The sequence below is a fragment of the Erinaceus europaeus genome, chromosome 3 (genome assembly GCF_950295315.1).
Source record: "Erinaceus europaeus chromosome 3, mEriEur2.1, whole genome shotgun sequence".
In the NCBI taxonomy this organism is placed as follows: domain Eukaryota; kingdom Metazoa; phylum Chordata; class Mammalia; order Eulipotyphla; family Erinaceidae; genus Erinaceus; species Erinaceus europaeus.
In genome coordinates, this window is record NC_080164.1 from 147924906 (window position 1) to 147939988 (window position 15083).

General features: G+C 37.8%; 2 protein-coding genes across 4 annotated transcripts in view; one reads left to right on the forward strand and one right to left on the reverse strand.

Annotated features, from left to right (window-relative positions):
• Positions 1-1293, reverse strand: part of ATP10D (ATPase phospholipid transporting 10D (putative)) — a 124790-nt gene extending 123497 nt beyond the window's left edge. For all 3 annotated transcript variants that reach the window (XM_060188095.1, XM_060188091.1, XM_060188092.1), the window contains exon 1: positions 1192-1293. The gene's annotated coding sequence lies outside the window, so the exon portion shown is untranslated. The remainder of the gene's footprint in view (positions 1-1191) is intronic.
• Positions 1031-12337, forward strand: COMMD8 (COMM domain containing 8). The gene is made up of 5 exons (XM_007539685.3): positions 1031-1159; positions 3463-3618; positions 7294-7446; positions 10235-10390; positions 11432-12337. Exons 1-5 carry the CDS (start codon positions 1094-1096, stop codon positions 11450-11452), a joined length of 552 nt encoding a protein of 183 aa, XP_007539747.1. The 5' UTR covers positions 1031-1093; the 3' UTR covers positions 11453-12337.
• Positions 12338-15083: the final 2746 nt, after the last annotated feature.

Sequence of the window (15083 nt, forward strand, 5' to 3'; positions counted from 1 at the left end):
CTAGAGAAATTACAGAAATACTCTTTGGGCAAAGTGTAGGTATAGCATGAAATGTAGCTCTGTAGTCTGATTTTAACTTCAGGCTGGACTCTTAGCTTGGACAAGTGACTCTGAGGGTTGGAAGTCTACCACTATTGAAATTGAAATTTTAGCTAAAGTATTAATAGATTTTCAGAGCAAAAATCTCCAATGCAATATTCAGGGCATGCTTATAAGAAAACATTATTTACTTGAAATTCAATACTTAAGATGTGCAGTACACAATTTAATACAACATAAAAGCTCCTGCAGAGCAGGAGCACTAATGAATGATTTTTTGATCATGTTATTTGAACAGGGGGACTGAAATAGCACCTTCTCCTTGGGATAATCTATATTTAAAAACCTAGCGTAGGGGGGCCGGCAGGTAGCGCAGTGGCTTAAGCACACAAGGTATGAAGCGCATGGCCTAAGAATCCGGGTTCGAATGCCTTGCTCCCCACCTGCAGGGGGGTCGCTTCGCAAGCGGTGAAGCAGGTTACTACAGGTGTCTATCTCTCCCCTCCTCTCTTGACTTCTTTGTCCTATCTGACAACTAACAACAGCAATAACAATAAGGGCAACAAAACAGAAAAAGGGGCCTCCAGGAGCAGTGGATTCGTAGTGCAGGCACCGAGCCCCTGAATAACCCTGGAGGAAAACCAACCAACCAACCAAATAAAAAAAAACCTTGGGTAGGCAAACAGCTTACTTTCCAAATCAGGATATTACTAGTAGGAGACCCAATGCCTGGGTGCATTCAGTAATGTGTCCACTCTTACTAGACGGGTTTCTAAAAATTGCAGAGAAAGTTCAATAGAACTGCGAACAACGACTAAAACTGCATTGTGAGGTTTCCTTTCAATTCAATAATGTAAGGGAGCTTAAGCAAAGACAAGCCAGACTGGAAAGGACTCTCCAGAGTAGCAAGGAAAGCGCTGACCTCTGCGCACGCGTGCAGAGTTGCCGCTCCACTCCCACCCCCGCCCCACAGGAGAGTCACGTGGCCGAGCCTTGACAAAAGGGGCGTGTCCGGGGCCCTGTCATGTGACTCAGGCCCTGGCTTTGCACCGACATGGAGCCGGAAGAGGGGACGCCCTTGTTGCGGCTGCAGAAGCTTCCAGCCGAGCTGGGCCTGCAGGTGAGGTGGGCTCAGCCTCTGGCAGTGCTTACCCTCTGGGGCTTCTGCACATCCCGGCGTTGGGATCCAGCCTGGCCTGCCTTGGGCGCTTTCGCCTGCTTGCTCAGGCAGCCCCGCGGAAGGGAAGGGAAGGGGCGTGATTTCTGATGGCCTGCCCCCCCCCCCCCCCCTTGCTTAGGGTGAATTGCTGTGGAGGCCGAGGGTTTGAGCGACAAAAGCTACTCATTTTTGCTTGGGGAAATGCCTTCCTTGATCTTTGCAAACAATCAAGCGTCGAGCCCTACTCCTGGGTGAGCGCAGACCATCTCCCACGTGTGACCCGGGGCTCAGTGACCCTGAGCTGGGAGCCCTGTGACCATGTAGTTGGTGGTTTGCATTCTCTTACATAAGTTTCATTCATTCATACAACATGTACTCTCTAAAGCTGCTAATGCAGCTTTATATCCAGGCACTGTGTTAAGTGCTGGGGATACCCTGGTGAGCCAGAGAAACCCCCATTGAGGACACAGGAAGACAAATTAAAAGTGCTTCATAATCGGATAGCTTACTACTACGGTCAAAGTACTGTGACCCAAGTGGGAGCTTTCCCTCAAGAGATGGTGTATTTGTTATTACCTCAACTCTAAGAGGGAGGGAACTTGGCATGTGAGGATCTAGAAGAAGCAGCCTCATTCATTTGCTCTTGCCCCTCTCCTTGGAAGTCTATGTGCTTAACAGCATGATGGTCAAATGGTGGGTGAACGAGACAACCTGTGCCCTAGGGAGTGTGCATCTAATTAGGTGATTAAGTTGAGTAAGTTTGTGGGAGGGATAGCACTTTTAAGGGACAGGGAAAACTTTAGAGCATGGACATCTAGGTTTCTAGATGGAAAGGTTAGTGGGACCCTTACTGGCTGGAGGAAAGGGAGTAAGTACTTCAGGCAGAAGAATAGTCAACCCCTAGAGGCTTTGAGGACCTTCTGTAAATCTTAGAGGCCTATTAACAGTGAGACTAAAGCTATAGAAACATCACTGGATTCTTTGTATGCCATACTTAAGTGTTTAGTTTTAAAAAACAAACGCACTGGTATATTGTTTGGGAAGCAGCAAAAGAGATGAAATGTGGAGACGGTGGGTAAGAAAGAAAAAAAGGAAACCTAGTGATGTTTAAGAGCTAATAACAGCTTTATTCACTCTTTGAACTTTAAAGATAAAAAATTTCAGTGTCCCAAATATTAAACTGTAAGAAAATTTGTCTCTTACATTTATTTTAAGTTTCAGACTACCCCATGACATGACACTCCTGTCCAGATCACTTATAGGCATTAAACACTTAAGTTCTAAGAAAGTTCTTGCCTCTCTCTCAAAGAAATAATGGCTAGACCATTCCATTTACAGAATTACTATAAATTCTTTGCTCCTTTGCCACTTCCACTGGAAGAAACATTTTTGAGCATGAGCTTGACTTTCTCCCACAACCAAAGAACGAAGCTCTCTCCTTTCTAAATTCTCTTCTGCCTTGTTACTTTCTGTCTCATGGACTGACTAAACTATTGACAACCATCACAACATACTGTGATCCCTTAAATGTGAAGCACAATTTCATCTCGAAAAATAGTATATACAATAGTGTATATGGGATTGGCAAAATAGTTTAGTGTACTTACTTAGTGTACCTGTTTAGTGTACTTTGCCATGTGAGCTACCCAAGTTTCAGCTTGGTCCTCACAGTACTAAAGGAAGCTTGTAGTAGTAGAAATTTTTTTTTAAAATACTATATTGATAATTTTTTGATGTATCTTTATTTATTGGTTAGAGAGAGCAGAAATTGAGAGAGAAAAGGGTGGTAGAGAGAGACAGAAAGACACCTGCAACCCTGCTTCACTATTCTTCAAGCTTTCTCCCTGAAGGTGGGGACTGGGGGCTCGAACCTGGGACCACTGTAACATGTGTGTTCAACCAGGTGTGCCACCACCCGACCCCGTGTTGATAATTTTTAAACCTATCTTTAAATATTCTTATTCTTGAGGTAAGTTCTTTGTCTATTTTGAGTATTAATCCAAACTAAAATTATAGTATAAGCACTCTGTGTCTTATATTGGAATAACATATGGGATTTATAAAATTTTTCTAACTCTTGAAGGTGGAAAATTTTTAGAAAGCATTTTTTTCTATGTATGTAATTCTAATTTTAATAAGAATAATGTTAAAAGTAGTTAAATTTCAAACTCAGCTGGACTTGAAGCCAGGCTGAACTTCCAGAATTTATTTGTTGTAAAATCTGTTTTATTTACAGTTGCACTTACTTCCTTTTATCTCCCTAGCTCCTTCACAAAGTAGTAGATGGTATTTGTGGCCGAGCTTATCCTCTTCACCAGGATTATCACAGTGTATGGGATTCAACAGAATGGACGCATATTCTAGAAGATATTACCAAATTTTTCAAAGCTGTAGTTGGTAAAAATTTATCTGATGAAGAGGTAATTTCACACTAAATTTCTATATCTTATGATAAATAATCCTGTTCAGACTTTTAAATAAGTTGTTTTTTTTTAGGATGCTGTATAATGCAAGGATCATCATTAGTAAGTCTGTATAGCAATGTAAACTTCATAATTGTGAATAAGTGGAAACTCTGGGTTTATATAGTTTTGTTGTGGGTGATTTATGTTTTTAAAATTATGAGACATCGGGGGCTGGGTGGTGGTGCACCCAGTTAAGCACACATATTGCCATGTGCAAGGACCCAGGTTTGAGCCCCTGCTCCCCGCCTTCAGGGGAGATGCTTCACAATCAGCAAGTCTGCAAGTATCTTTTTGTTCCTTCCTATCTCCTCCTCCTCTCTCATTTTCTCTCTGTTCTGTCTAATAAATATTAGAAAAGGAAAAATGGTCGTCAAGAACTATTGTTTTGTAGTGCCTCTGCCCCAGCGATAATAATGGTAGTAGAGAGAAAAAAAAAAAAGAGACATGTGGAATAAAACTGATAGTTATATAAACAACATCTCTATATTCTCAGATCACAATTAAGCATCTGTAAAATCTTTAGTATTTCAAGTGTATGTATTTAATGCAGGGCATTACAGATGTATGAAATTACTATCTGGACATGCCATCTGAGCCCTGAAGATTACCTTTTGTGATGCTGGTGTGCTTGTCTTGATTTTTATACTATATGAATGCTTCTTTGCACAATATACATGGTCATTTGAACTGCCTAGTGTGTAAATATATATCCAAACTACTTATATTATCTACTTGTCATTTTTTTTCCAAAATGATTTTTACTGCAGTGATTTAACATTGGTTTACCATATGATAAGACTTTATGATGAGTAGAGTTTCATATTCATATGTTTATGTGTGTATACTTTTTAAACTTTCTTATTTTTTTAATTTGATTTGTTACCTGCTCCAGTTACCATTTATTTTTAATTTTTTAATTTTTAAAATTTTTATTTATAAAAAGGAAACACTGACAAAAACCATAGGATAAGAGACAACTCCACACAATTCTCATCACTAGATCTCCGTGTCCTATCCCCTCCCCTGGTAACTGTCCTATTCTTTATCCGTCTGGGAGTATGGACTCAGGGTCATTATGGGGTGCAGAAGGTGGAAGGTGTGTGCACTTTTTAATGCAACACTGTTTTCAATTTATAAAATATTGATAAATGTAGGTCTGCTTCATATGTTTTAGCTCCTTTGACAGTTTATGGTAGAAATTAGTGGGACTTAGCTTTCTGTCTATCCTCTACTGATGAATAGTTATGTTATTCTCTCTCATGTTTATAATAGTACTGTTACAAATATTTTGTACATGTTTCTTTTTTAAAAAATTATATATATATTATTTATTGCCTTTTGTTGCCCTTTTTTTTTTATTGTAGATTATTATCGTTGTTGGATAGGACAGAGAGAAATGGAGAGAGGAGGGGGAGAGAAAGACACCTGCAGACCTGCTTCACCTCCTGTGAAGCAACCCCCTGCAGGTGGGGAGCCGGGGGCTCGAACCGGGATCTTTGCGCTTTGTGCCACATGCACTTAACCAGCTGTGCTACTGCCCAACTCCCTACATGTTTCTTTATGTGCACAGACCAGCTTTTCTAGGGTTAACATCGTGACGAGAAATTACAGTCATGTGTATCCTTCAATTGTTTTTATACCTTTGTCAGAGATCATTTAGGCATGTTTGTGGAGGTTGCTCCTTTCTCAGAAATGAAGTTTGGTAAAAATTGGATGATACTTTGAATATGAGTTATTTTCTTATTTATCTATTTATTGATGTAGTCTTCTCTGTAACTGTCTTTTCATTCTTTTAGTGGTGTCTTGTGAACAGACGTTTTGAATTTTAATCAGATCTGGCTTGTCAATAATTCTTTTTCGTTTAAAGGTCAAAACTCTTGACTCCCCCCACCCCCACTTTATTGGGAGATTGATAGTTCACAGTACAGGTTTTGACACATAGGTACAACTCTCATTTCCCCATCATAGGAGTCTGCAAGACATACTCTTCCCACTCTAGTTTCTTTACTGCCAGCATGCACCTGGAGCCCAAAGGCCCTCCATCTGATTCCAACTCCTCCTTCCCCAGAGTCTTTTGCTTTGGTGCAATACTCTGCACCCAATCCAAGTTTCACTTTATGTTTTCCTTTACTGTCCTTACTTCTGAGATTCTGCCTTTGAGTGAAATCATTTGGTATGTCCTTCTGTTTCTAGCTTTTCTAAAGATAACATGAAACCTTCAAGTTTTGTACAAGACATGGCAAGGAGATGACTTCGCTATTTTTAAAAGCTACATCGTATTTCATAATGTTTATCCATACCTTTGCTGGCAAACCTTGACTTTTTTTAATGTATGTTTTTCAAGATTTATTTCAGCGAGAGTGTGAAAGAGACAGACACCATAATATTGTTTTTTAGCTCTGTCTGGTATGTGGTGGTATTGGGAGTGAATCAGTACCTGTGGGGCAGGCACGAAAGTTTTGTATGCTGTTGCTGTGCTATCTGCCTGGTCTTTTTGGAAATGTTGAAGAAGTACTTGTATGAAAGTCATGATGGTATACATTTTGTATTTTCTTTTTTTTTTTTTTTCACCAGAGCACTGCTCAGCTCTGGCTTATGGCGGTGTAGGGGATCGAACCTGGGACTTGAGAGCCTCAGGCATGAAAGTCTCTTTGCATAACCATTATGCTCTACCCCCACACAATATTTTGTATTTTCTTACAGCATTTATGGCGTTAATAAAAACTCTCATAGTTATGTTACTTGTATGTTTTGAATTTATATTGATGTATCGAACAGGGGTCAAGTTAAAGTTTAAATACTTGTTTTACTATATAAAGTGAAGTGACCATCCTTGTCTCACAGAAAACAATATATAGCCTTTGTTGTAAATAAGGAGCCACATTTGGCTCAGTCTGGATCTGAGCTCTTTATTCTACTTGATTTATTTATATTTGCTGGTAATATAGACATGTTATCTTAATTACTGTCAAATTAAAGATGATTTTTTTTTTTTTGCCTCCAAGGTTATCATTGGGGCTCAGTGCTTGCACTATGAATCCGCTACCCCTGGAGGCCATTTTTTCCCTTTTGTTTTCCTTGTTGTCATTGGTGTCATAGCTCTTGGATAGGACAGAGAGAAATCAAGAGAGGTGGGGAAGACAGAGAGGAGGAGAGAAAGATAGACACCTGCAAACTTGCTTCACCGCCTGTGAAGTGATCCCCTTGTAGGTGGAGAGCCGGGGGCTTGAACCAGGATCCTTGTGCCGTGCTTAAGCAGCTCCCTTGCTGAACTTTTTGATGAGGAGTATTAATCAGTTTAGGCTGTGATGATGGAATGCCACAGACTGGGTAGTTTCAGCAACAGTGTTTTGATTCTAATATATTAATAAGGTGAATCCAGATTCAGTTAGGTATATTCACTCTCAACTACTTCATCACTCACCCCTTTTCTTTTACTTTTTGATTTGCAAACATTTATTAGAAGTACTTGGCTGTTGGTTATGTGTTCTTACTCTTTTCATAGTTACAAAAGGCTTTTCCTCTTTTCTATTTTAAAGGAGGCATGAAAGGATAGTGTAACTGTGTGTTTATATTTAAGTAAAAAAGCCCTCCTACTTATTTTATAAAAGTTTATCTCCATTTTCTTAGATATCTCAACAGTTGAATCAATTGAATTCAGTTCATCAGGAAGCTGTCATGAAATGTTTGAAAAGTAGGAAAGATGAAATCAAGCAGACTCTTTTAGAAGAAATAGTTGGCATTTCTTCTGCACAGCTAAAGGATTTTGATTGGCAACTAAAGGTAAGACTTTTTGTGAGCATTTGTTTTTTAATCTCTCTCTCTCTCTACCAGAGTTACTACTGGGGTTATGTGTCTACATGACTAATTCATTACTGAGGACATTTACTTCTATTTTGTTTTCTTTCTTTTTTGACAGAGACAGAAACTGTGAGAGAAGATACATATAGGGAGAGAAAAAGAGACATCTGTAGAATTGCCTCACCACTTGTAAAGCTTCCCCCTGTGAGTGGGGGTTAGGGGCTTGACCTAGGTTCTGGTGCACAGTAATGTGTGTGCTCCACTGTGTGTACCACTGCTCAGCCCTTTAACTACTTTTTTAAATTTTATTTTACCAGAGTACTGCTCAGCTCTGGTTTATAGTGGTGCGAGGATTGAATATGGGACTTTGGAGCCTCAGATGTGAGAATTGAGAGTCTCTTTGTGTAACCAGTATGCTATCTATCCCTACCCTTAATTTTGCTTTTGAGTTGGGAGTCAAGTGGTAGCGCAGCAGGTTAAGCGCAGGTGGCGCAAAGCTCAAGCACCGGCATAAGGATCCCAGTTCGAGTCCCTGGCTCCCCACCTGCAGGGGAGTCGCTTCACAGGCGGTGAAGCAGGTCTGCAGGTGTTTATCTGTCTCTCCACCTCTCTGTCTTCCCCTCCTCTCTTGATTTCTCTCTGTCCTATCCAACAATGACAGCTACAACAAGGTCAACAAAAAGGGAATAAATATATATTTTTTAAATTTGCTTTTGAATAGATAAATTTATTTTTCATATTGCAATATAGAATTTGTTATTTTGGTAAAATATTGTTCAATTTTGGTAAAATATTGTTCAAAATATTGTATTAAGATTAGAGTTACACTCCTGGTCCAGGAGGTGGTGCAGTGGATAAAGCATTGGATCCTCAACCATGAGGTCCTGAGTTGAGTCCCTGGCAGCACATGTACCAGAGTGATGGCTGGTTCTTTCTCTCCTCCTATCCCTCTCATGAATAAGTAAATAAATAAATAAATTCTTAAAAGAAAAAAAAAGATTAGAGTTACACATTTTGTCTTGTACATAAGTACAGTGCTAATACCCAGACCATGCATAACATTATATTGATTTATTAAAAGTGTACATATTACTTCTTTTGAGGTTCATCTAAATGTCTTTGTTGTTGTTTCAGTGTCTCTTAACCTCTATTTTAGTTCTCTTACTTATTTTTTAGTTTTCTCTAATTCACCCTCAATCTTGCTAATTCTCTAGTTCAGTTATTTTGCTCTCACTTCCCTCAGCTCCATTTGTAGTTCAGCTATTTTGTTATGTTCAGTTATACTATTAGCTCATTCAGCAAGTTGAGTTCTTAACTCAGCTATTTCAACTTTTAGCTCTCTAATTACCTTGAGATAGTTCATGTTTTCTTTCAGAGTCTCATTTGTTGTTTCCCCATTTCTGGTAAAATTTTCCTCCAAAGCTTTCTTACTCCTGTGATTATTGCATCAATTAATATTTAGATGTTCTCCTCATTTTTATATGCTTCTGGCTTGTTGGGATTTTTTTTTTTCTGGGTTTCTGTATTGGTTAATTGCTGTAGTAGTTCTTTTTCTCATGACCATTATATTTGGTGTCTTGAAATTTGTGTCCTAGGTATGGTGTGAGGTGGCCTCTGGCCTGTCAGTTCCTGGACCACTGAGGTCAGTCACCTTGTGGTCTGTTTCAGGAGTGGGTGTGGTTGCTGCTCTAATGGTGATGCCACATCACCCCTGTGAGAATGTAATACATCAGAAACAATAGCAATAAATACTGGAGAGGCTGTAGGAGCAAAGGAACCCTCATGTACTGCTGGTGGGAATGCAAATTGGTCCATTCCCAGTGGAGAGCAGTCTGGAGAATTCTCAGAAAGCTAGAAATGGGCCTACCCAATGACCCTGTAATTCTTCTCCTGAGCATATATCCTAAGGAACCAAACATGCTTATCCAAAAAGATGTCTGTATACCTATGTTCATAGCAGCATAATTTGTAATAGCCAAAGCCTCAAAGCAGACCAGGTGTCCAACAGTAGATGAGTGGCTGAGAAAATTGTGGTCTATATATACACACTAGAATACTACTCAATTATTAAGGATAATGAGTTCACCTTCTTCACCTCATCTTGGATGGAATTTTAAGGAATCATGTTAAGTGAGATCAGCCAGAAAGAGAAGGATGACTATGGGATGATCTCACTCATAGACAGAAGTTGAGAATTACGGACAGAAAGGGAAGCACAAAGCAGAACTTTGGGTTTGGCGTATTGCACCAAAGTTTTAGTATACCAAAGGTTTAATGATAGTGGGGATTTCTGCTTCAGATTCCAGGAAATTTAAATTTTCCCTTTTCCATCTACCAGTGAAGCCTTGGGAGTTGTCTTAAAACTTATGAGTATTGTTGATATTTATTTTAGTGTACTTTTAAACAAAGAATGCAGGAAATGAGAAAATGTATTGACTGTTTTGGTTGAGTAGTTCTAATTGAAAGTATTATCATAATAACATATTTGTCCCTGGTTTAATCTTATAGTTAGCTGATTCAAATAATTTTGAGCATCTTAATCCCCCCCCCAAAACTTATTGTTTCAAATTTTGTTTATGAACTTTAGACCTCCTGGTATCTTTACACTTTAAAAAGCAAAATCTGTTTTCTTGATGTACTGATTCAGTATTTCCAGCCATTACCCTGCTCTAGATTCCTGTTTCTACTACAAAATAGTGACTATTTTTCCTAATATATTTCTTCTCTTTCACTCACTTTCCTTTTTTTCACTTTCCCTATTTTTAAACAGCTTGCACTTTCTAGTGACAAGATTGCTGCATTACATATGCCACTTTTAAACCTCCATTTAGATGTAAAAGAAAATGGTGAAGTCAAACAATACTCTGTTGAAATGAATAAAGAAGAGCTTCAGAAGCTAATAAATTCCTTAGAAGCAGCTAATAAGGTATTTGCTTTAATTTTGATTGCAATATGGTTTTAAATGCTTATGTTTCATTGATACCCTTAGAGTGAAATTAGAAGCCCATAATTCACTTTTAATACTTCTTTTGTTCCTCATATTTTATTTCAAGTACAGAAAATACTATGTTGATATGCAAAGAGTTTTTATTAATTGGAATAATAACATGAAATTGCTTTTATGATTCTTTAAATACAGAATAGTATCTATGGCTTATAGTTGTGATAAAATCAAGAATAGGTAGACTTGTGAATAACTAAATCCTGTATTTGTAGTAGTTAAACATTAACTAATTACTAATTAACTTAATTATTTAATAATTTATCGGTGTTTTATATCTCTTTGAAAAATCTCTAAAGGTTTATTTTTGAAAGAAAGAGACCAAAGCACTGCTAAGCTGTGGCGCTGAGGACTGAATCTGGTCTGGCTGGGGTCTCAGACATGCAAATCTGCTGTGCTACTACTGCATCAATCCCCAGCCTGAGAAAAATACTTAAGGAGCAGATACTTTAGCTTTGAAATAGAAATAAGACTACTTACCTTTGTATAGGTCCTGTCTTTTCTTTATTCCTCAACATTTTTTTCTAGTGATCTAATCTCAATGATTGTCTCCGTGACATTCTCCATGATAAGTGTCCATGGTTGTTGCCAACCTCTTTTGCCACTAACCTATTTTCTTGGCTTATTTTTGTTACTCTGGTAGACTTCAGCTTCTTTCTGTTCTACCTTTCCTTAGCTATTTTGGTGCCGTAATGATTTGTCTACAAGCTCAATAACCAAACTAGCAGTCTGGTTTGCCTTTGTATGGACTTGCATGTCTGAGGTGGGGATGTGGTATAGTCTGTTTATGTTAAATTATTTGAAATATAGATCTTGGCAGGGACATGCTAGCAGTTACTGTGCATTGTGCTTCCTTTCCATCAGTTCTCCAGGCCCTTGTTCACAGATTTCAGAACATTCTGATAATAGATATTGGCATCATCCTGGTGGAATTTAATTAATTCCTACTCCATTTTATGTTTTAAGGTGGTCCAGCAATTGAAATAACTGGGAATGTTGAATACAACACTCAGATTCCGCTGCTGTTACCAGCATGTTGAATGAAGCTGTGTGTTCAGAAAACCTGCAGCATACTGATGTTTATAGCAGTGTGGGAAAGCAGTACTGAGATCACCAAGATAATACTTCCTAGAGAACAGGAAATTACTTGGTTGACAAGAAATGCATAAAAATGAAAGATGAAAAAAAAAAACTGTAATAGCAGTATATATTTTTGTAATGACTTTTGCTTCATTTATTAAATATTTCAGAACTCTTTGTAGATAGTCTTATTGAAGGCCAAAAATAGGTTTTAACGTAATGTAAGCATACAAAGCACAATTATACTTGAATATTGCTTAAAGAAATGTGTGAATAGCAAGGATATGTATTATGGATATATGTGCTTAATTAGTGATATTAAAAATAACTTGTAAAGGATATGTAAGCTGAATATATTAATATAACTCAGGAGATTTCATATCATGTCAAAGGAAAGATTATAGATTTCTTAGAGAAAATTTCTTAGAGAAAGTAGATCTTTAGACAGAAACAAGAGACAGAAACTACATCTGTGGGTAGTTTTGAGTTTAACAATTCTGAAAACATACTATGGACAGGAAAAGGTGAAGACAACACTTTTACATCCATATTTCTACATCTGATCAGGGAACTGAGCAAGTAAAAAATAGAAGTCATTGTACAGTGTATATGTTGGCATTTAAATATCAGCTAGGACAAAGCAAAGTCTACTTTTGTTATAATGTCTTAATATTGAATTTAACAGTTTTGTACATTAATTTCATTGGAAAACAATTTTTAGTTTTAGTTAACTTTAAAAACAATCTAAAAACAATCGCTCTGAACAAATAAAAATATTTCATTTTTAAATGTTGTTTCATTTCAAATGGCTTTTTTACACAACTCAGTAATGCAAAATTGTTTGATACGTGCTGCTTGCAGGTTTTATCACTCATTAAAGTATCAGACTATTAGGTGACTAGAGAAATTATTACATATACAAATGAAAATAAATTGAGAGGTTCATAAGTAATGTAATTATGATCTGGCTAGTGCTATCAGAATATGCCTTTTGAGCTGTTTGCTGTAGGCAGGTGTTGAGATGAATATATACTGAGAAGATTTTTGTTTTATTTATTGGATAGAGACAGAAATTGAGAGGGGAGGGGGAGTTTTAGAGGGAGACAGAGACATGTAATTTTTTTTTTATTACTATGTTTTTATTTATTTATTGGATAGAAATAGTCAGCAATCAAAAGGAAAGGGAGTGGTAGAGAGGAAGAGAGACAGACACCTGCAACACTGTTTCACCACTCGCAAAGCTTTCTCCCTGCAGGTGGAGACCCAGGGCTTGAACCTGGGTCCTTGCTTATTATAACACGTACGCTCAATCAGATGCACCACCATCCAGTCCTGAAGAGAGACACTTTCTGGCGCTGCTTCACTGCTTGCAAAGCATTCCACCTGCGGGTGGGAGCCAGGGTTGAAACTCAGTTGTGCATGATAACATGCACTCAACTGGATGTACTACTGCCTGGAACTTTACTGAGATGTTTTAAGTAAAAAAAAAAAAAATCAGTTGAACTAAATAAATAGTAGGCTCAGTGAGTTAGCTGATAATACTGTTTTGTGCAATCTATGTTGTATTGAAGCAGTGACAGTCTATAGACCAGAACTTTAATCCTTATTTAGAGATCCCCTCTGAATTATAGTCCTCTGTACAGTATTTCCTTTCAGAAGGAAAATACTCTTGCTTAATTTACTCCTTCTTCTTACCACATATCACCCTACAAGTATATTTACCTTCTTTGTTGAAATCTGATTGCTGTATTTTAAACTGTGCATATATTTTTTTAAATTAAATTTGTTTGGCTTACTGTTGGCTTGCAGTAATACAAAAATTCAGGAATACAGGGGCCAGATAGTAGTGCACCTGCTATAATGCACATGTTACAGAGTGCAGGAATCAGTGTTCACGTGTCAGGTCCCCACAGGCAGGGGGATACTTTACAATAAGTGAAGCAGTGCTGCAGGTGCCTTTCTCCCTCTCTACTTCCACTTTTACTCTCAATTTCTGTCTCTATCAAATAAATAAATTAAATTAAAAAAAAATTCAGGAGTACAACTTCATTCCTCTGTATGTGGACAAAACTGATGGCACTTACTCCACTAGTGTTCCAATAGTATCATATCAGAAGGAACCATGCTGTCCATTTCACCATTTAAATTATGTTGTTTTGTTAGCTTAATTACTTTGTCGAAATATTTATATTCCTCATGTGAGTGAAATCATCCAGCAATTGTTTTCACTTCGTGAAAACTAAGCAAGACCACCTCAGACTCCATGTTGTTGCAAAAGGCACAATTTCTTATTTGTGATATCTGAATAGTAATTTGTTGAATATTCACACTAACATTTATTCAACTGTCACCGGGCATTTGGGCTGGTTCCCTTTTCCAACTATTTTTTTTTATATTTATTTTATTTGTTTATTCCCTTTTTGTTGCCCTTGTTGTTTTATTGTTGTAGTTATTATTGTTGTTGTCGTTGTTGGATAGGACAGAGAGAAATGGAGAGAGGAGGGGAAGGCAGAGAGGAGGAGAGAAAGATAGACACCTGCAGACCTGCTTCACCAACCTGTGAAGCGACTCCCCTGCAGGTGGGGAGCCAGGGTTCGAACCGGGATCCTTATGCCGGTCCTTGTGCTTTGCGCCACCTGCGCTTAACCCGCTGCGCTACAGCCCGACTCCCCCCCTTTTCCGACTATTGTGAATATTCTGCCATGAACATAGGAATACACATACTCTTGATTTAGTGTTTTCATATCCTTTAGGTGTCTAGGGGCAGTATTGTTTGGCCATGTGGCACTTTCATAATTTTTATATGAACTGCATTTTTAATAAACTGCACATCTTTAAGGTAAACCATATGATAAATACATTTCTGCAAGAACGCATCACCTCAATCAAGATAGTGAATATAAAACCCCTAAAAGTATTGTATTCTTTTGTATCCCTGCTTTTGCATCTTTTCCTTCAGATCTGCTTCCTGCCACTATACTTAATTCAGTTTCAAGGATTTAATATAAATGGGTCATACCATATATACTCTTGAGTGTGAATTGACTTTATCATTTTGAGTTTCCCATTCATCATTACCTTTTTTTGCTTTGATTTGCAACTCCTTGATATTAAGTGGTAGTGATATTTTTGTGTGCCTATTGGCCATCTTTATGTCTTTTCTGGTAAAGCTCTTCCCATTTTAAATTATATATATGCATATATACTCATATTGACATATATGTGCTCGTGTGTGTGTGTGTGTGTGTGAGAGAGAGAGAGAGAGAGAGCTAGAGAGAGAGAGATCCTAATATATCTTGAATATATACCCCTTGTCAGAAGTGTGTCCTGTGAATAGTTTTTCCCATTCAGTAGAGTGTCTTAGTTTTGCTAACAGTTCCCTTAACTGTACAGAGGATTTTTTAGTTTGATGTAATTCCACCTATCCTTATTTTTGTTTCTTTGGCTAGAGTTCAGTTACCAAGGCTGTCAGAGCCACTATAAGAGAGTGTTATGCCTATACTTTCTTTTAAAAATGTTTATATGTATTTTAGTTTTA